Source organism: Vicia villosa, linkage group LG5 (assembly GCF_029867415.1).
Source record: "Vicia villosa cultivar HV-30 ecotype Madison, WI linkage group LG5, Vvil1.0, whole genome shotgun sequence".
NCBI classification, from domain to species: domain Eukaryota; kingdom Viridiplantae; phylum Streptophyta; class Magnoliopsida; order Fabales; family Fabaceae; genus Vicia; species Vicia villosa.
Window position 1 is genome coordinate 149,848,219 of NC_081184.1, and position 22,363 is coordinate 149,870,581.

At 29.9% G+C, this 22,363-nt stretch overlaps 1 protein-coding gene across 1 annotated transcript; it reads right to left on the minus strand.

Annotated features, from left to right (window-relative positions):
• Positions 1-3,690: 3,690 nt before the first annotated feature.
• On the minus strand, positions 3,691-4,876 carry LOC131607765 (NAC domain-containing protein 104-like). The gene is made up of 3 exons (XM_058879725.1): positions 4,645-4,876; positions 4,286-4,566; positions 3,691-4,118 (listed from the first exon to the last, which is right to left on the minus strand). Exons 1-3 carry the CDS (start codon positions 4,811-4,813, stop codon positions 3,978-3,980), a joined length of 591 nt encoding a protein of 196 aa, XP_058735708.1. The 5' UTR covers positions 4,814-4,876; the 3' UTR covers positions 3,691-3,977.
• Positions 4,877-22,363: the final 17,487 nt, after the last annotated feature.

The window sequence follows — 22,363 nt, forward strand, 5'->3', positions numbered from 1 at the left end:
TATTTATATTGAGCCATAAATACACATATAAAAGACAACATAATTTTGTGTTTAGTCATTCACACGTTACCATAAAATAAATTTATAGTTGTCAAAATGAGTTTATAATTTGTTGCATAAATATGAATTATGTATTGTAATTTTATCTTATGTCTAAAGAAAATATATGAAGATTACATTCTTAAATAAATTTAAAATACTATTAATATTTTATATATTAAGAGATACAAAGTAAGGTAAATTAAACTTATTAAACTTTCTTTTAATCTTATTGTTATCATTGTCAACAAATTAAAAATGAAAACAAGAATAAATCCATAACAATTTTATTTCAAATAAAAATAATTGTATTTATAAATAAATAATAATTTTTTTATTGATATGTAAATTAAAATAAATATCATACAAATGATACAATAAAATATACACATAGTATTTGTTGAGTTCTCTTAAGAAAGAAATCTAATAGTTTGTAAGATTTTGTAGCATAATGTAGTTTTGTTCGATTTGCAAAATACAAATCGCAAACCGAATTGAACCGCTCGATTTTGTTTGAAAATGACCCAAACACATCCAAACGAAATACGATTTTATGCGATTTTTAATTTGATTTAGTTCAATTAGTAAATGTTTATTTGTCTAGTTTGATTATATATATATATATATATATATATATATATATATATATATATATATATATATATATATATATATATATATATATATATATATATATATATATATATATATATATATATATATATATATGAGGAGGGATATATTTACTCCAAGAGTAAGTGTAGAATACTTACTCCAAATCTTAACTATTGATTTTCATTAATCTAACGGTTCTAATAGATCATTTAATCTAATTATTTTTGGAAATATTTTACTATATAAAAAAGTAATTAAAGTCATTAGATTATTGATGATCAATGGTTAAGATTTGGAGTAAGTCTTCAACACTTACTCTTAGAATAAATATATCTCAAAATTATACTATATTAAACATTCTCAAAGAATTTCATGCATATACATCTCAAATAATTGAAATAATAAATTACTAATCAAAATATCAAAACGTTTATCTTATATTTAATATTTTAAATTGTCAAAACTAAATAATAAAATACATAATAAAATAAACGAAGCGGATTTAGGATGAGAACTTGTGTTTCAATTATCCGACTCATTCATATATTTTTTAATTCAAGAAAACTCCAACCAAAATTCAAACCCAGTCGATTTGGAATTTTTCTGCCAAATCTGAGTGGATCTCTACGAATACGGGTAATATTGTCGTGTCTAAGAAATTCTTACAACTTAATTGATAATTGCAGAAATATTATACTGAAAAATAAAATATTAAATCAAATTTTAAGGTGGATTATTAACTTGAGGTCTAAATATTCTCCTTTTAACATTTTCTCTCTTAAATTTGAAGTGTATTACTAATAGGGAATATCATAAAACTCAAACAAAGGTTTTACTTTAATCAATAGTGAAGATTTTATTTGTCAACTAGAAACAAAGTTAAAATTCTCTAAAAATATAATTAAAATTTAGTCAACTGTTTAAAGTGAATATGATGTGATTTAAGCTGAAGTCCCAAGTATTTGTACACCGTTGAAAATGACGTAAAATTATGAAAATATTGCACAAGCTTCATCTATCATCAATTAAAGCATAAAAAAAAGTATCTAGTATTATTGAGAAAGATAATTAAGCAATCTCTAATGTTATTGGATTCTTGTAAATAGAGAAATTAAGGTAATTATCTTGTCTGAGAGAAAGAAAGTGATGAATAAGGTAAACATCATGGACTGGTCTGTCACTCTTTTTGTGATGACAATATAAAATATAGTGCTCGTGTTGGTGCTTCAAAGCATGCGAATGCTTTCATCACACATGACTTGATGCTTCCCTAAGCAGGAACCAATTTTTACTATTATTATTATTATTTTTTATTATATGTAAGAAAAATTCAAAATTCAAAAATGAAAAAAAAATAAAATGAAATTGTTTGTTTCTTGTTGTTGTGATACAAGACAACTAGCTAACAAATACCATCAAAGTAGGCAAATGCTATAAAAGTCTAATAGGACTATTGCCCCTCAAATGTTGAGATGCAAGCATTCCCACAATGAATGGACCCACTATTCATTTCTCTCAAGTTTGATCAATGTGTAAATCTAATTATAATTCTCTCAACAACACTCCTTGCACGTGAGAGGTGACATTCCCAACTCAAAAACAATGCTTCCTTCCTATGCCTTTCATCATCCTACCTAGCTCTTTAATATAAAAAGAGTCAATCATTCTTTTAGTTACTTGTATTGTATGTCACATATTTTTTTCTATCAAATTTTAAATTAATTTTTTAATTTTAACATCTTTTATCGTATTAATTTTTAAATTTAATTTTTTTATCATATTAGTTTTTTTTAAAATTATTTTTTAAGAAGTGTATTATTAAGACTCATTGAAAATGACATTTCAAGATTAAAATTTAAAAATTTATATAAATATTAAATGATCTATTTAAAATTTTGACTGACTTAACAATTATCTCGATAGTAAGTTGTCTGACTCGACTATTATCTCGATAATTAGTTGGTTATTTTATCTCTAAACAAATAATTATACATATCAAGTGCCCGAACTAAAATTTAGATTTACAACAGTGACGACAAACTTATAAATAATTGTTCGATGAAAATGTTAATCTCTATCGTTAGATCTGATGGAGAATATGAAAAATATTTACAAACATTCTAATACTCAAATTAATATTAGTTATCACATTTTTTAAAATAAAAAATATGTCCTTTATGAAATGAAAATATTATATAAATTTAAAAATGTAATATTAAAGTTAGATCAATAAAAAAATCAATTTAAAAAAATTAAATGTGAGTAGTAACTCAAGAAATTTGATATAGATTTATGATTTACTACAAGATATATTAAATAATTTAGGACGATGTTTAATCTTTAAACATAAGTCTTATAAGGATGAAATACTTAAGAATTATTTTTCATGATTTACTACAATATAATTTTTAAAAATATTTTAAAAGTAGTAATTTAAGAAAAATTTTAATCCAAGAAGTTATTTTAAATTTTTGCTAATTTCAACGATGAATTATTTAATATATTTAGCATATTAATACGAGTAAAAAGACACACATATCAATTAAACATGATCTCTATGTATTTTCTATGGAAAAAAAGAAATATATAATGACACTACAGTATAAAATAATTTTATACTGTCAATTAATGACGATCATATATATATATATTCTGTCAAATCATATTAAAAAGTTTAAATAATTTATATAATATGATAAAATAATATATTTTTATTGAATGAATGTATAAAATTATTTTAGGTGCATATCTATTAAACTCATTTTTTATTTATAATATATAAAAAACGGAAATTTTTATATCAACTTATTCCACGCACTCGTAGGGAACACAAATCCCACACGTTACTCCCATAGTATAAAAATAGATATGAACTTTTTGCCTAAATTATCTGGATTGGATTTGCAGGGTTATGTGAGTATTCATCAGTGGCAAAAGAGGGTGTTTGATTATCCACGTGTCATCATAAAAACTAAACTAAAAATTCACAAAAAAATTCCAAATGAATTAGAGAATGGGATCTTTGAAAGCATAACGTCATATTGCATATTGTTTGGTCATGAATTTCATTTCATATAGTGCCCCACTTCAAAGGCCTGCTAGCTATGTAATACAATTCTATAGCTATAGCAACTTCACTGATTACATTTAATTTAAGTAACTACAATAAAAAAGAAAATTAATTAATCATATTGATAACAACAACAATTAGCTTAAACCTTTAATTATCTCACATTTGGAAAATGGAAAATGTAGCTAGTAATTCAACTCTCTTTCTCTCTATAGTATTATCATCACTTGCATTGCATTTGCATTTGCATCATCTAATTTGGCAAGCTTACTTCATCAAGATCATCCAATGATAAGAAAACTTCATCCAAACAAGATAATTCAGTTCCATCTCCATCTTCATCGTCATCTTCATCGCGCTCATAAACTCGACATATCACCCACCTACTATGTTCCTAAATCAAACAAACAATACTAAAATCAATATTAAAATACAACTCAAATGATAACAATCTAATAAATTTTTTAAAATATTATAGTACCGAGGTTTGACTCTGCAATAAATATTTGACATAAAGGAAAAAAATAATTTTTTTCTTATAGTATTATATTATATACTAACCGATTTTGGGTGTGATTTTCTTTTGGACGATGATCTTGAAGAAGAGGAAGAAGCGGAATCAGAAAGACGATACTCTTGCATTATCCAATTAGTTTTGCTACCATTAGGTGCATCACCAATATGAAAAACATAATATTTCTTCATACCAACTCTCTTATTGCTTGAACTTGTTACAACTTGTTCTTCCATTCCCATTGGCATCCAATAACCATTGTTAGTAATTCTATTTTGTGTCCTTCTACTATAATAATACCATTGATTCCCCTCTTCCAAAGCTCTACCTATACAAAATTAATCAACTAATTAGTATTAATTAATTAATGTAAAACTATAATATAGTAATAATAATATGAAGTTACCTTGAAGTTGCCATGGATCAAAGGGGTAAAGGTCAAGATCAGGGATAACATCAGGATGACAAGGTAAAAGAGAGGCCTTTCTATGAAGGAAATGGACCACAAGTTCTTCATCAGTTGGATAAAATCGAAACCCTGGTGGAAGATTAACATTGTTGTTACTATCACCCATTAAATAATTAAAGGTAGAGAAGAGGTTAGCTATAGGTAGGATATATAGATGAAGGTGGTGGGTGTCAAGGTTTGGTATTTATAGAAATTTGATTCTAGGAGTTATATTGTCAAGGAGTGACGTGAAACTGAAGTGTTTTTTTTTTATCACACACATATATATAAATTGAATATTGCATTTTTTTAATTATTAATAATTTTGATGAAATACATATATATAGTTTTGATTTTGTTTAGTGGCACTTTGAGAAGTGAGAACTAACTCCACCAAGGAAGTAAGGCGGCTGATAACGGAACGTGATGGATTAAGATTAGATACTTTGGGCATAAAACGGGATAACCAAAATCGTCTTAGTGGAAAAAAGGTTTGTGAGAAAGACATTGATGCAAATCATCATTCTTTTATACCTTTCATTAGTATTAATATCAAATTAGTATTAGTTCAATTTTATTAGATAGTTCACCAATACTTACTTATGATAACTTATTTGTTGTATTCTTTTTATAAATAAAAATGTTATTAATAAGTAAAGTACAATATCTCCAACCCATAATAATTTAAAAAAAAAATTAAAAACATAAAATCAATTAGTACAAAATATGAGGAGGAATCAAATTTCTTAAAGTTACATTACGCCACTAAATTGAGTCTATTTTTCTTTTTTTTATAATCACATTCTCTTTTATTTAAGATTTTTAAATGATAGAATCATATTTATATTTCATAAAATAACTCTAAATAACATCATGCGCCATTTTCATTTGTTAAGAAGGAAAATATTAAATAGGTTCAGATTTTTTACGGCAATACAAATATTTTTATTAGGCTCGCATACATTTTTTCAACTAATCTGACAATTTTTCTTCTTCTTTTTTCAGCATCATTTCATGAAAATCTTCTTTTAATGGAAGTTGTTATGGGTCGACCATAATGGTCACCGATCGACCACTCGAAAAGAGTTACTATTCATCTAAAGTATTTGCGACACAGGATACCCTACGGAAGAAGACAGGCGATCTAAGTCCTAGATGCATTCAATGGATCTCTGCATCACACGCTTAACAAATAACAGGTTTGTTATAACCACCTCATCATATAAAGAATAGACACAAAGAATTCATGTACACAATTTCAAATTTAATTTCCCTTCACCCTTCTCTCACATACTGACTTGAGCATTGAAGTATTAAACTTGTAGGTCAGTCCCCTCTCCACTACATCAGAAACTCAGATCCACCGTAATCCTCCACAACTACCGATTCTCCACCAATTTCTGATTCCGCAACAAAACATTGGCACCGTCTGTGAGAATCAACTTCAGATTTCTATTTTTCCACAATTGCACATTCACTCCGCGATTCATCGATTCAAGACCTCTTTAGTTTATTACATCAAGAGTTCTCAAAATCGAACACGAAGATTCATCACGTATCAACTTTGACTTCCCGAATTTCCAGATTTTAGACTTTCATACTTTTCTGTAATGGCTGAATCTAGAGTTAGTCGTTCCGTTGCAGTACGTGAAGCCGTTGTCGCTCAAGCAACAATCAATCAACCTCCACTGCCTCCTTTTAAGGCATCAAAGATCAAGTAGCGGACACTCTTCTTTTTCCAAATCTCCTCCAAACTCCTCAGATCGATGATTCTGTTCTAGTACCTCCGATTAGGCCTCTAATACTGCCGCCAACTTCACAACCAGAAGCCTTGCCTGGTTTCCAACTATTGCAAGCCAACTTTGGGATACAAGATGCCAACGAATTGTTGAACAACATGCACAACATTGTTCGACAACAAAATTCACAGGAAATAGAGGAAAGGTTGCTTCACCTCGAAGAAAGCATCACAACGCGTCTCCACGAGAAAACACCACGCAAGAAGCGATGTCGAAAAGAAGCCAAGCCACCATCCTTAGGCTTACCAGATCTTAAACTAAACTCTTGATACTATGTTAATGGACCTAACTCAATCTTACAAAATCGACTTGTTGAGTGGGGATTGTCTCCATTAATAAACACATGTTTAAACTATATATATTATTCGACCGAAAATCCTTAACACTAGAATACTTATTGTAACAAACTTTTTCAATTCAATCAATTCTAAAACTAATCTTTTTATCATTTTTTTGGCTCTTTGTTTCTCAAATAAATTTCTTATAATTTAAACATTACTTTGACCCAAAGAAAGTTCTAATTAATGTGCTCTTTGTTTCTCAAATAAATTTCTTATAATTTAAACATTACTTTGATCCAAAGAAAGTTCTAATTAATGTCAATTCAAACTAGCCACACAAACCTCATTGTTTATATATTTGGACAACTAGTTAATGAAAGACTCAATTATAAAAGTTTGAGATATTTTCATTTGAAATATTATATTTGTATAAACAAAATACAAAAGACAAAAAGTTGCACAAGTGTAATACTCTAACAATTAAGAGTTTAATATTGCACAAATACTATTTTGATTTTATACATTTGGATTTTACATTTGTATCTACACAAGGCAACAAATACCTAAAAAAATAAAATAAAAACAATTTATTTTCAGTCATCATCACACTTCATGCTGATATCATCCAAGTACAATAATATCCACGTGGCAAGAGAGTGTATTTTTGGCATTGGGCCTGTTGGAATGTACCTACATATGGTTGATCATAATTATAAGCAATTATCATAAGTTTTCTACATTTAAATACAATAACTTTTTTGTTTTCTCTCTACCCATATGCTTTTGCCTTGCTTTGTAATCAACAAATTAGTAGGAGTACTACAGTGGGAACTGCACATACATTCCACATGGAAACAAACCACTCAAGTGATTTTTTTTAACTGATTTGGTTGGGGCCAAAAAAGCCCCCACATTATTTATATAATTAATCAATTATTAAATCTTGCATAAGAAAAAAATAAGTGCTCACTAGGATTGAAGTTGAACTACTTTGCTTATAACTTTTCCAACCATGAATTGCATTTTGTAGCTTATTGGTTTCTCTTTTGGATTTACGAGGTCAGCAATTATAATTGTTGTTCCATTCAAGTAGACAACATTATTCTGTTTCTGATGACTAATCGAAAATATCTAAATGTTACTCCATTTGAGTCCAATGTTGAGAGTGAGTTATAATAAATGTATAAAGAGTTGCTATATTGAGTACAAGGTTTTACGGTGTTTTTCTTGTATACTAGTATGTCATTGTCTTTACCTTTGGGTTGAGTTGGTACCAACTACTAAGAGACTCACTCGACCAAATAAAGTTATCAACATATTAGAAACAAACAATAAGCAACATTCTTTAAAAGAAATTAATCTCCAAAAATTGGTCACTTGGTTGGTGAAGGTTTAGTTTTTGAGAGTATATCTTTTTTCTAAAATATGAAGTTCAAATTCTGTTAGGTGATACTAATCAATACAAAATTTTATTTTGATTTTAAATTAATTCCGCTCGTTAGTGAATATTAGAACATACAACCACATAATTGGTGAACAATTGAGTACGTGGAGAAAGAGGTAGTGAGAGAGAAGAGAATTAGAGAGAGACAATTGACAGTGAGAGTGATAATTTTCATTAACTTTTAGATGAGGATGCCTACAAGGCCTTTATACAAGTGTTAAAAAATAATCGAGACCTAAAACATATCAACAAAATACAAGAAAAAGCCAAAACTCGAGGCTGTAACCGATTAACACACATGATTAACCGGTTACAGTAGACAAAATCAGAAAATACACAAACAACTGTAACCGGTTAATGTCAACACAAAATAACATTTTTCTTGTCCAGAAATGCTTTTCTACCAGCTGTAACCTGTTACACGCCGTATTAACCGATTACAACACTTGAATTACCAATTTTTTTACTCAACAGTAAACAATGAGATTGGTCTCGAATTATTCTGTCTCAAAGTCGGATACCGAATTTATAAATAGATGTCTAGACTATATTATATCTAATGTAAAACTTCTCAACATACATCACATACCAACACTATTGTCATTTAACTTTAGGAGAGTTTCTATTTCCACCCTTATGTATGTATCCCACACATTCGAAAATTCGAAAATATCATTAATGCGTCCGAAGATGCATTTCTCAACGTATCGAAAATCACACCAAATGCGTCATTCTGAGATCTATCCCATTTTGCTAAAAAATTTGTCAGAAAATGCATCTCTGGACAGTGTCTGAAGATGCATCTTTGAACACACTCAAAATCACACTAGAATATGTTATTATGAGATCTACCTCATTTTGCTAAAAAAATTATTTGAAAATGCATCTCCAAACAGTCCGAAGATACATCTCCGAATACACTCAAAATCACACCATAATGCATTATTCTGAGATCCACTCTATTTTGCAAAAATAAATTGTCCGAAGATATATTTTTGAACACGCTCAAATTTTTGCAAAATAAAGGTGACTCAATAATATGTACTAAGTGTGTAAAAAATGTGTAAATGAATCTTTATATACTAGAGACAGTTGTGACTTTTTACGGTAGTGAACGAATAGTGGTGAACAAATAGATATAAGAGTGGGAAAGAATAATTCCCTAACTTTAGTATATGTATGGCCCATTTCCTAGTGCTAGTGGACCATTAGTTAACAAACATAATTCAACTCCTAAGAAAAATTCTATTCACCATGCCCCGGAGAACAACGTTCCCAACTTTGTGAAATTTATGGAAGTACTTCTTCCCCATTTTCTTTGGTACTATGTACCATATTCTTCAGATTATGAGTTGCCAATCCATATTCCACAAGGTACTACTAGTGCGCACTACTAATTGTTCTATTATTATTAATATTTAAAATCTTATCTATCTAGTAGAAGATGAAATGTTTAGTACTAGGGAAAATGTTTGAATTTACGAAATATAACATTTTTATTTTAAAGTAGAATATTTATTCATTAACCAGAATCAGAATGTAGTCGATACAACGTGACATTTCTAGTAAAATTTAGAAATTAGTTAAATATTTGGCCACCTTGATTAAATTATGGATAATCTCATTTGTTTGTTTGTTTTTTTAATAAATTTCACATTATAGTTGTTATAATAAATAGAGAAAATGCCTCTCTAATGACTAATAGCACCATTAAATTCAGGATGATTTATTTTAGAAAATTGAAAACTATTTTGGCATCTATTTCAAAATCTACATATCTTGTATTATCCGTAATATAATATTATCTACAATATAAGAAAATTAATTGTTCTAGATAAATTTATAATACCTTTATATAATTTTCTACCACCACATTAAAATGGTCTTTATTTAGTTTTTACACACTAAATTTTTTAATTTTATTGTTAAAATAATACAATCTCTCATATTTTATCAAACTTACCAATTCTCTCTTCATTCTCTATTTTTTTCCTTCATTGCTTCCTCACTTCTTTCTTCCCCAGTTTTCTTTCTTCACGCTTTTTCTTCATTTCTGCGTTTTTAAACAACAATGTTGAATATCAAATGTGTCTTTCAATTTTTAAATTTTAGTTTACTTTATTTATAGTTTATGAATCATGTTGAACATCTTCAATCTTTCGTTCATATATGATTTTAGGTTTTATTGTTACTTCAAATTTTAGGTCAGTGATGTTTCAGATATGTGAAATCAAATAAGATAAGAAAAATTTGAAGGATGAGTGATGTTTTTCAGATCGTTGACAGCAAAAAACTCTCTTTCTTTCAGTTCACTTTCATACTAACTTTAACTTTGATTCTTCCGTTTTTCAGCTTTTTAACCTTTCTGCATGTTTTGGTTTTGAACTGAGGTGTTGGTTTTAATGCATTCCGATTTTATTTTTCAGGTTATTCAAGTGGTTTAATGCATTTGTCAATAGCAACATCAAATGATGAGCTTGAACCTTGGAGATTTTATCACAGGCCGATCTCCAACCTAAACTAGGGTTTGATCATACAATCTCCAAACCAAAGCTTTTAACGAGTATAGATTCTAACCCAAATAAATCTTTAAATGGATGATATTCAACCAAGGTGTATACAAAAGATTACCTTGGTTAGTTTACAATTATACCCTTCCAGAATTATGATTATATTCTCACTTACAAAAGAACTTTTCTCACAAAAGCACTTAGGCTAACATACTAGTGAAAGAAAGTTAAATAAAACTTTAGAGATAGATAGATAGATAGATAGATAGAGAGAGAGAGAGAGAGAGAGAGAGAGAGAGAGAGAGGTGTCAAAACACGTTTATGGATAAATGAAATGAGAAAATGGACCTCTATTTATAGGCTAGAGGTTGACTCAAAAAGGAATTTCCAATAAATGCATTTAAAGCAATCTAATCGATTGACAAGTTTTCTCAATCGATTAGAAGTTTGAAATATAATCGCTTGTAAGTTTATAAAAGGAAGGAAAATATATCTAGACGTTGCACATCATTAAGGCGTTGTCTTAATCTATTAGGGCTCAATTTTAAGTTAATCTAATCAATTAGACAAATGCTCCAACCGATTAGATAAGTCAAAATTTTGCCTATAACTATTTTGACTGCTCCTAATTCATCTGGAAAAATTTCAAGATGTTTTTGAAAATATTTTCTTTTGGTAAAAGCATTTTGAAAATGTTTGTGTGTGTGTGCGCGCTTTAGCCATACGCTTTTACGATAAAGCACTTGTGTATTACATTTGTTTCACTCACAGTTAAAATAAGAGGTAACACAATGCTTCAAGACTTCGCCATATGCTTTATCTTTTGTATACACTAAGACGAGGTTTTAGTAATATTCCATTTGATTTCTATCAGTAGATAATCAACTCCTTCAAACCCTAATGAGGTTTGCATCTTTATTCGCTTAACCGTTCATGTTTGAATTATCATAACACATTAGTTGTCATCATCAAACATTGATGTCCTTGTTAAAAACATATCACCTATAAAACAAGGTTCCACAAAAACAAATTCTAATCTATTAGCAAGAACATTGTAAACTAATTTATATATATCACATTACGCAAAATGTTAATCATCACCTTTAGAAATAATAATAATAATAATAATAATAATAATAATACTTACTTTTTAGTTTAACAAAGATGCATTGACGATGATAGTGTAAAATATTTTGACATCATTATCCAGTAAAATTTATCATATTCCATCATATTATACTAGGAAAATCCCAACTCCCACGCTAGTTATATATAAAGCTAGCAAAATGTTTATAAAAAGTGACATCCGTTACATTGCAAGTTGATTTCGTAGAATGAGTTATACCAAATTCTAATACTAATATGGTATCAGAGTCTATCAATCGGGGCACGAACCAATCACTGTTTATATCCATGTACTAAATGTGGATCTATGTACTTGCAGGTATAGGAAATGGAGTGATCTAAGATGGTAAAGGTTGTGGATAATAAGGATTCAAGTCAATCATTAGCTGCTTATTTTTGATGATGCTAATCCTTGAAGTTAAGCAACTGCAGAAGATAACTTAAACAATCAAAGTGCACAAGATGGTTGATCAAGCTATCCTTCCGAATCAAGTTGAACATTTGTTTGAAGTTAACATTGTAATGCATAAACTCTCAAGTGAAGACTTAGGGTTTATGACCACCGATGGTTTAAGCTTTCAATCTCTTAGATAATGGTAACCAACATAGAAATATCTCAAGACTCATCAAGAAGACTCAAGGTTATTGAGTGATGCTAAAATAAAAGATAATGATACAAGAATTAAAGCTTTAAAGTGTGCAAGAGGGAAAGTGTGGTAGCTTTCGTTAACGTGTTCGTTTGAGTTATCAGTGCATTATATAGACACAAAAACATATCCAGAAGTATTATGGCTAAATCACACACACTAAAAATATTGATAAGTCTCTTATTTTTTAAATTAAAATCACCATAAATGTTTCTTAGACCTAGTCAATTGATTATGGGACCGTCCGCTTGATTAAGAAACTTTTTCTAAGTTGTCTAATCGATTAGATTTATAGCCTAATCAATTAGATGATGCCTAATCGAGTCTATATTATATTATGATAGTCTCTTACAAATTAATAACAACTCTCTATCTAACCCTTTCATTTTGAGGCACAACAATCAATTATTTTCCATGCCTAATCGATTAGGTCATTTATTTGGCTCGTGGATTGTTTCTAAATTTACACTGTGTATTGGCTTATCAAAGAGAACTTCTCTATCCTTTAAAATGATCCAGAAAATATGAAGAAAAAAAAAACTCACTTTTCATTTCTCACATCACCTTTCTAAATCAATCCTGGTTTTCTCAAATATTGTAACCATAATTCTTTGAGAGTATTCTTAAGTCTGGTGAGGAATATTATGCTTGGTGAGTGCATAGTTGTAAATTAATACCGAGAGTAGATTTTTCTTCTGAGTAAATAATTCTTCCTTAGGAAGTTATTATTTTAGTTATGAGATAAACCATTTATAAAACTCTTATTTGTACTGGGCAATTTGTCCAAGTCTCTATTTGGTTGGCGAGCTCCACTATTGAAAAAGTCCTCTTTTGGTTCGTGGAAGTCAGCTAGTGAAAATCTCCACAACGGTTCTTGAGCTTAGCCTAGTAAAAGATTTATTGGTTCGATATTAGCCTGATGTAAAATATCTCTTGATTTTTAAGTTCACTCCGATGTAAAAACTCAGTACGTTTGAGATCATCCCAGTATAAATCTCAATTTGGTTCGCGGTTAGCCTGTATAAAATTCTGGTTCAGTTTGGAGGATAACCAACTCAAAACTTCGTATTGATTTGAGGGCAGTCTGTGCAAAATCTTTGTTTGATGTGAAGACTAATTGTTTCAAGTTAAATCCTTTGTCTGGTTTGGAGACTAACTATTTCAAATCCTGTTCATTGTTTGGTTATAAGTTATCTTGAAAACTTCATTTCTTTATATAAGAGGGTTGATGAGCATAAATTTCTAAAAACTCTCAAGACATAGTGGATACTCTCAAAATCAATTCTCGGAAACAACATTAAATCTTCTTTACTGAACCCGTATAACTCTCCGATATTACTTCTCTTTCCTTATCAATTTTATTTTCCACTTAATTTCTTTACCCTAAATTTTCCACTTAATTTCTTTACCCTAAATTTTCGGTGCATATTTATTCAAATGTTTTATCCGGTGATTCAAATATAATGTTTTAAAACCAATAATGTTTGATAACCTAAAATTTCCACTTAATGTTTTACTCCCCCTTTGTTGGACAACATTCAGTTCAACGGTATTTGAAATGCTTATCTAGAATTTTAATATTTTCAATTACAAGTAGTAACATATAAAAAACACTAACATGAATTTCAACCAAAAACCATCATTGGAGGAGCCCTTCTTCCATTTTATCTTCGAGAATAATCTTGGGTCGTGATTGGAACACGTTTCTTAATAGGAAACATTAATTAATTTTAGGTACAAAATCATTTATAATATTAAAACTGCAAATCATATATAATAGAGGTGCCTGCCTACACATCAAAATGAATGGATAATGGTTGCTAGTGCAAGGCAATCAAGAGTTACATTACATCAGATTCATTCATAATGTAGAATTTTGGTATATTTCCACTTCATTGCCATATTCTCAAGTAATATTTTTAGTCACTTTTAAGCTGATTGAGACATTAAAAAAAAATCTCCATTATACTAAATATGTATCTTTTACCTTTTTATATAACATAATATATTTGTTAAAGTTGATTTTGTTAAGAGTGGAGAGGTGTATTAAAAGAGCATAAATATAATATCTTCTAATTGAATAAGCATGGAAGTTTACCTGACTTACAGTAATTGAGTGGTTAGGTCTAAGGTTTTCTTATTCATTTGTCGTTTTCTTATTATTGGTACACTACACATCAAGGTGTTTGAGATTTGAGAAAGTTTCAATTAATTAAAATATTTATATTTATAACACCAATAATTTACTGTGATCCTTGCTGTTTGACTGAGTAATCACTAGTCAGTTGTGTTGTTCTTTAGTATACCATACCATCATCCAAAACACAATCTCATTTCCCCTTTGTTTGACAACATAATATTTTTAGACTACCAATTTTATTTTTATTTTTTTAAATTTTAAAAATTAAAAAATAATTTTACAAAACCAAATCAACATGCCCATAGGGAGTGACTATTTAGACTATCAACATTTTCAATTATAAATAGTTATTAAAAAATAATTCCTGTTTCCAAATATAAAATACTCTTGCTTCAATATAAAAAATACAACACTCTTGAGATTTAAACACACCAAAATATTTGATTTGTGAGGACAAACAAAAATAAATGACTTATCTTCAATCTTTAACATATCCAAAACACAATTGATTTATTTTTAAAATAAAAGATATTTTTATAATATTTGCTATATTAATTTAGAATATTATTATAATTTTATAATGTTATTTATATTAATTTAAAATATTTTGAGTATTCATTTGTCTCTTAAAGTATTTTTAAATTAATATAAAATATTTATAATATTCTAACATTAGTGAATAGATTTGTTAAATCAAACCGACCAAATATGATACCTACTCCGTCCTTCTGGTTTTTGACATTTTTATTACTTTTTGATTTTCCGAATTTTAACAATCTTAAAACATTTTTTTCATCACTCAAAGTTTTTAAGGCATGATTCTATAATATTCTTAATTATGTTACTTTTTAAAATAACATATAATTAATATTATGGTCAAATATGTTTTTTTTTTTCCTATAAATATATCAACCTTCATTTTTAGTCCTCCAAAAAGTTTTCCTTAAAAATTTATCTTCTATAATTTTTTCGTTCATACTTTTTGTTTTAACCCGTCCGCAGGGCCTAAAGAACGAAGGTCGAATAAAGAAGCAACAGATCATCCACCGTAGAACATGTAGACTCATTTCCCTATTGAACAAGCAATAATCTTGCCAACTGTCTAAATCAATTTGACGGTGGACTGTAATCCACGCCTTATCACATGCATTTAGTTGCCTACCGTTTCCGTTATTTAAAGAAGGAAGTGCGCCATCTCTTAGGTATTCAAATTATTTCTCATTTAAATACAACTTTTCTCGCTCATAGTGACTTGAACGTTGGAGTGCTAACCTTACGGGTCAGCTCCATTCTCCATCGCATAAGAAGCTTCGAACCATCACAACAAGCTCTACATACCCACTTTTTGATCCATTCTAGACCCACCACAAAACACTTTTAATTCATTCAGTTAACTTTCACTAGCAGAAGTTGACGTGGAGGGACAATTGTCAATTCTTTTTGTGTTGGACGGTGACCGAGATGTGATGAAAATGCTAACATGTTTTAATCAATTATCCAACATGGATTAGGAATTTTTATATAGAAATAAAAACCACACCCATCTTCTTCATCATTGTAACACCCATTTTCTAACCCCAAATATATACATATATATCATCTTACAGAGTAATCATGCATAAGGAAAAAGGGCGCCACATGTTGATTTCCACAAAATGAAAATCCTAAATCAAACATCCAACATTCTTAATATGCAAAGATCATATTGTAACACAAATGTAAATCTCATGCTTTCATATATTATGCAAAAACGTTTGCGGAAAACAATTGAATTGCTATTAAAAGTTTCAATGAATATATCCCATACTATATTCATCTATCAAATTCAAATTAACATTTAAATCCACATACTAATTTGAAATCCACAATCTTGGCCACATAGCCTTAAACAACATATCCGAGATCTCAAACAAATACATCCGAATATCCAACAACACATAGGGAATAGCAATATCCAAACATAAGCATAAGTCTAAAGAAATCCCTCCCAAGTGTTACATGATCAGAGTATATGACTTGCTACCTAATCTAATAACAAACTCAGGAGCTCCTCGGCTAAATCCCTGGACAAGCTACTACTCGTCGGAACCTGCACGTTACCAACAAAGGATAACATTCAAACAGAAGGGTGAGAATTCAACTTCTTATAGCAGACATCATAATGGGAAATGTAATACAAACAAGCATACATTTCATAATTCACCACTCTTCATAAAAACATGCTTTTATAACCATACATCAAAATTAACATGTTTCATCACTAGTTCATCAAATTCCATCATTCGAGTAATTATATCTAATTACTAATTCAACAATTATAACCCACTAATGAAATGCCATCAAGTATACAACTATCACATAAAATCCTCATTATGCATCACTCATCACATAGTCAATCCAAACCAATCATATTGCAAAATCACACAAAACACAATTAACACCGACACGTGCGACTCAAGTGTGACTCTATGCAATATGCATGTGGATCCCATCCGTTATCATTTCCGGTCATGTCGATTGTCTTTCCTCTATAGACTAGATAACCACCTCAAAAGCCTCATTCCGCGTTAAGCTTTCAAATCTCATTCGGTGTTAGATTTGGGACAAGTAAATAACCTTTGCAAGATTACCCAACATTTCCACTTTCAAAGACTCATGCTTGTGTACGTGTGCAACAAAACAAGACTCGTGCATTTAAGACGATCTCTCTGTCTCTTAAACTACACAACCACATCTTTACAACTTTGCACAATATTACACAACATGACATTCAATCCAATCTCAAACATCAATTAGCATTTAGCAATCAATCACATAATTCATGACATTAACATCTCATAATGCATCCATGAACATTGGTCATACAAGATTCATCCATAATCATACACACATAGCTACATGTTATTCTCAATTAACGTCATAATTAAATTAAACAAATGCCAATCAACCCTACTCTATCATATAGACAATCTCATTAGCTTCTTAACGCTTCGAACGGCGCATAAAAAGGAGTTACGGATCAAAAGTTACACATATTCAAATTTTTCTCAAATCTGCCTACAGTCGCGCCGCCACCCTACAGACGCGCCACGAACTACAAGCCAATAGCCTACCAACTACTCAGTTCGTGCCGCGATCTATTGTTCGCGCCGCGATCGCAGTGCAGGAACATTTCCCTGTACGAGTTCAACATAACCCCCTTCTCATCCCCACACCCAAATTCATGTTCTAGCTCAAAATTGCACACGATATTCACATACATATCATATATACAACTCATAAGGACCTCTATATTCATCAAAACCTCATTAATCATGCAAATCTATGAATTTCACCCAAATCCCAAAAGTTAGGTTTTCACATTCTTTTCATCAAACATGTTATAAATCAAAACTCACCCATGGAATCAAGTAAGAAATCATTATTACATGTTATTTCTACCAATTCTAAGCATAAACAACATCAAACAACACAAATATCATGAAATTATGAAAATACTCCAATTAAAATCCCATTTCTAACACATACAACATTACCCAATCATGTAAACTATAAGAACTTGGATTCTAACCCTTACCTCTATTCAAACTCCTCCAATCTTCAATAAATCTACAAATCCCCTCTTCTTCTCTTCTATGTTCTTCTTCTATTCTTTCTATTCTTTCTATTCTTTCTATTCTTTCTATTCAAAATGATAGTAAACTCTAAAACCCTATTTCCTTACTATCTTCTCTTAATTAATTGGGTTTAACCCAACCCACTACTCTTTCTAATAATTAGGCTCACCACCTATTATATTATAATTCTACTATTAACTAAAATAGTCTCAATTAATAATAATAGTCACCCAAATCGAATAATTATCATGCCAAATAATCATTAAATAAAATAAACAATTATTAAAATATCAAATAAACTTAACTATATAAATAGCTAATAAAATCGGGATGTTACAATCATAACCTTGTCTAGAACTTTCTCAATTTCATTTGATCTTTCTCTTCTTCTTCTTCTTCTTCTTATTCCTTGATTATTCTGCTTTGTTTGTTCATTCTCCTTTGCCTATGCTAAAAAATCCATAATTCGAAATTATATTCTTCTACTTCATCTAGAAATTCGTAATTCAAAATCCAAGTTATTCGTTCCCTTTTTGTCTACGCCCATAAATCAACCATGTTATCTTAATCCAAAATCAGAAGCATAAAATCATTAACAATGTCTATGTGTTGTGTTAAAATTTGTTCAGATATACTATATAGTTGTTGTGATTGTATGGTGTCTTACCACACTAAGAACGAGTCTAATAAAGGAAAGCCTTTTTTAGAGGTGCCCCCTTTGAAAGACGTGACATAAATATGTTATATGTGTTGTGAGTTTTGATTAAATATGATCTGTACATCATGGAGTTTGATTTTGATGATATGATGAAGACACGTGTGACCATTTTATTTAAGATGAATAGTTGAGGCATGATGTAAGTATTAAAAGAAAATGATGATGTGAAGGATGAATATGATAGAAATAAAAAGACGGAAAAAGATGAGAGCAAGACTCATGGTGTTCATGCATAAGATGTTATAAGGGAATTGTTTGAAGATTTAAATAAGATGGAGAACAAATTGCAAAAGAAATTAAATTTCGAGAGGATAGCCGAAAAACTATAATTGTTTTATCATTATTGTTGAACTTGTATTTCATAATCATATGTAATTCTTGAACCCGTATTCTAGAATCAAATGTTGCTGAATTCAATATTATATTAAGTCGTTCAGTTTTGTGAAAAGAAGTGTTGAGGTGTTTAAATATAATGTGGAGTTAAATTTAAATAATATGTTGTTGAACCTTTGTTGTAGTAATTTATGTAACGAAAAAATTCTTATTCAATGTTCTGGCCAAAGTTTGGTGTTATAATTTGGCAAGAATTTGACATTGATAGATTTTGACTTATAACTTGGACCTGTTAAAATTCCTTGCACACACTTTCGAAATTCAACCTGTTAACATACTACTAGAAACTTATAACATAATATTGCCATAACCTCGTAACATAATATAACGTAAACATTGTTTTACAACCAGAACATTATATTACAACCATAATGTAATTCCAAATTCAAAATCAGGTCTTGAACTAACTGTCAATAAACTTAACTCAAACTATTACAAAATAAAAAAACTTAATCCAATTTTGCAGATATGTTGATTCAATATAAACATATTCGTTGAAAAAAGTATTTACATATAACAGACTAACTCTCCATTTTTCTAACACAGGTTCCACATTTTAGTTCATGTTCTTGGTCTGATACACGTACATCGTTTTCATCTAGAGATGACAATGGGCAGGGTTTGGGCTGGGTATTATAGTACCTGGCCCCATACTTGCGGTTTAAACAATCCCCGTACCCGGGCTCATACCTGTGTGGGCACCAATATTCATACTCGTACTATGGGTACCTCGTAACTATGATAAAATCAATTTAAAGTCCTATATATGTAAACAACCTCTGCTTTACTGCCTTCTCACTTAATCACTACTCGTGCTATACTTCTACCTAAGACTCACCTAGGTATGAGACCATTCTCAACCCCCCTCAATCACAACCGTGATTATCAGTTCAAAACTTTAGAAGACACACTTCAAGGACACACACAATCATCAAATGCTTAAAATCTTATGATTGATCAACAGAAATTACAACTCAAAAGAGACAGTCATACTCTTCTATCAAGAAGATATTAAAGAGGCTCACAATTAACAAGACTGGACAAACCTTAAAACAATGAACAACTAACACACTCTTAGTTCCACTCTTCAATTAGGTTTGTTACCTTATATTTAAATCAATCTTCTGGACTGGATTGGATTTCAAAAACGCAGCGGGACACTGCTGAAAAAACTCCAAGATCTTCTCCACAAAGATAGGGCTTCAATCATTAATTTTCTAAATAATTTCTATATTTAGAAACTATGAATACATCCTAAAATCAAATAAAATATTTTATCCTAAAATTGAACGCCACATAGGATTGCATAATATTCCCAGAATATTCTGCATCTGTAACAAACTAATAGATTCAAAAAGTCCATTTGTTCACAGACGCGATGTCGTATGATCCTGCATAGCACATCTCGCTCGACATGTTTCTCCAGTTGATAGAACATCTTGTTTGACATGTTTCTCCATAAGTTAGTTTTACCAAACATAATGCTAATAAAAAAAAATTAACAAAATGTATATTAGTTTAATAACAGTATATTTTTTCTAAATTGATAAACAAACATTTTTATATAATAATATAAATAACATTATATAAATATGTAGTGCTGGTATGGGGTAGAGTGGGTAGTAAGATACTCGTGCCCGCACTTATATCCGCTTATTTTAATGGGTAATTACTCATACCCGCACCGTGTCTATTTTGTGGGTTTTTACCCTACCCATTATGAGCATTTTTTACGGATACCTATAAGTATGAGCCGAATTTTCATCCCTATTTTCATCATTTATTTATGCAATTAAATTATCATTAGTAACATCTTTTTGAAGACCAAACATTGCACGAATTTTGAAGGTAGTTTTTCACTATTTCTAGAGCAAACTATCACATCTTTATTTGGTTTAATTTTTGGATCCATTTTCCTTCTATATAATAAAGAAAGATTAATTCAACTTCATATAAAATACACACCAAACTTTAATCGTGAGCCAATGAGGCAACTGATCCTAACATATTACTTCCACAATTTTAATTATTTATCATGATTTAGTCAACAATATTCCATATATGTGAACTAACATAGTAGTATAATTCAAATACAACTTACTTTGCGCATGACAATGCCTCTAAATTTAGGTTTGCCTTCCCCAAAAAAATCTCATTTATAATAATTTTTATGTATACATTATGAAAAACAATTAACAGATAATGATTTAAAAAAATTTAACCTAACTAATATTGTTAGATAATAACTAACTAAATAGATATTACTTATAGTTTGACATTTTGTTCACACTAGATATAAGTTGGGATTAAATATAAAATTTCTCTATTAAGAGATTATAAGAAAATGCCGTTGCAAATTTTTAATAAAGTTTGAGATTTTTCTTAATTTTACACTGTGTTAAAGTGGGTATTCATCTAAATTCTAAATCAAATAATATATAAATGAAAGAAATAAAAATTATTATAAATAGGGAGAGTTATATTGAATTTTTTTTCACCATCATGTTGGTGATTTTAGTATCATCAATGTATTTTGGTAGTAATGTGATTTACTGTGGGCCGATGCAATTATGCGTTAGCTTGAAACGAGTTATAAGGGTAGTGCGGAGTGCACGCTCGTAGAGACAAACGTGCAATTGAATACGAATAATAGAAACGGGGTTCCAAGGGACGGAGTCCCTGGCAGGGTGCGGGGCAGCGCCCCGTCGGGGTCCAAGGGGCGGAACCCTGGCGGGGTGCAGGGCAGCGCCCCGTTCGAAATTTTCTTTGAACAGGTGTACCCTTTCCCAACCGACATAACCGTTTTTACCGAACAGGTGTGTCATTTCCCAACCGACATAACCGTTTTACCGAACAGGTGTGTCATTTCGATTTCTATTGTTGATCTCCTATATAAGGAGTCATTTGGCCTCGGTTTCGGATACGAAAATTATACTTCCTCTCTACATTCCTAATCATTTTCTTTTGCCAGAAATAGATTGTTCTTCGAGAATTATCCCCGCA

Bases quoted from the DNA above. Each gene is read 5' to 3' on its own strand.
- LOC131607765 (XM_058879725.1), bottom strand. From the start codon at position 4,813: ATGGGTGATAGTAACAACAATGTTAATCTTCCACCAGGGTTTCGATTT. The intron at 4,567-4,644 runs GTAACTTCATAT...AATTTTGTATAG, and splicing joins TGATCCATGGCAACTTCAAG to GTAGAGCTTTGGAAGAGGGG. The intron at 4,119-4,285 runs GTTAGTATATAA...TGTTTGATTTAG, and splicing joins GAAAATCACACCCAAAATCG to GAACATAGTAGGTGGGTGAT.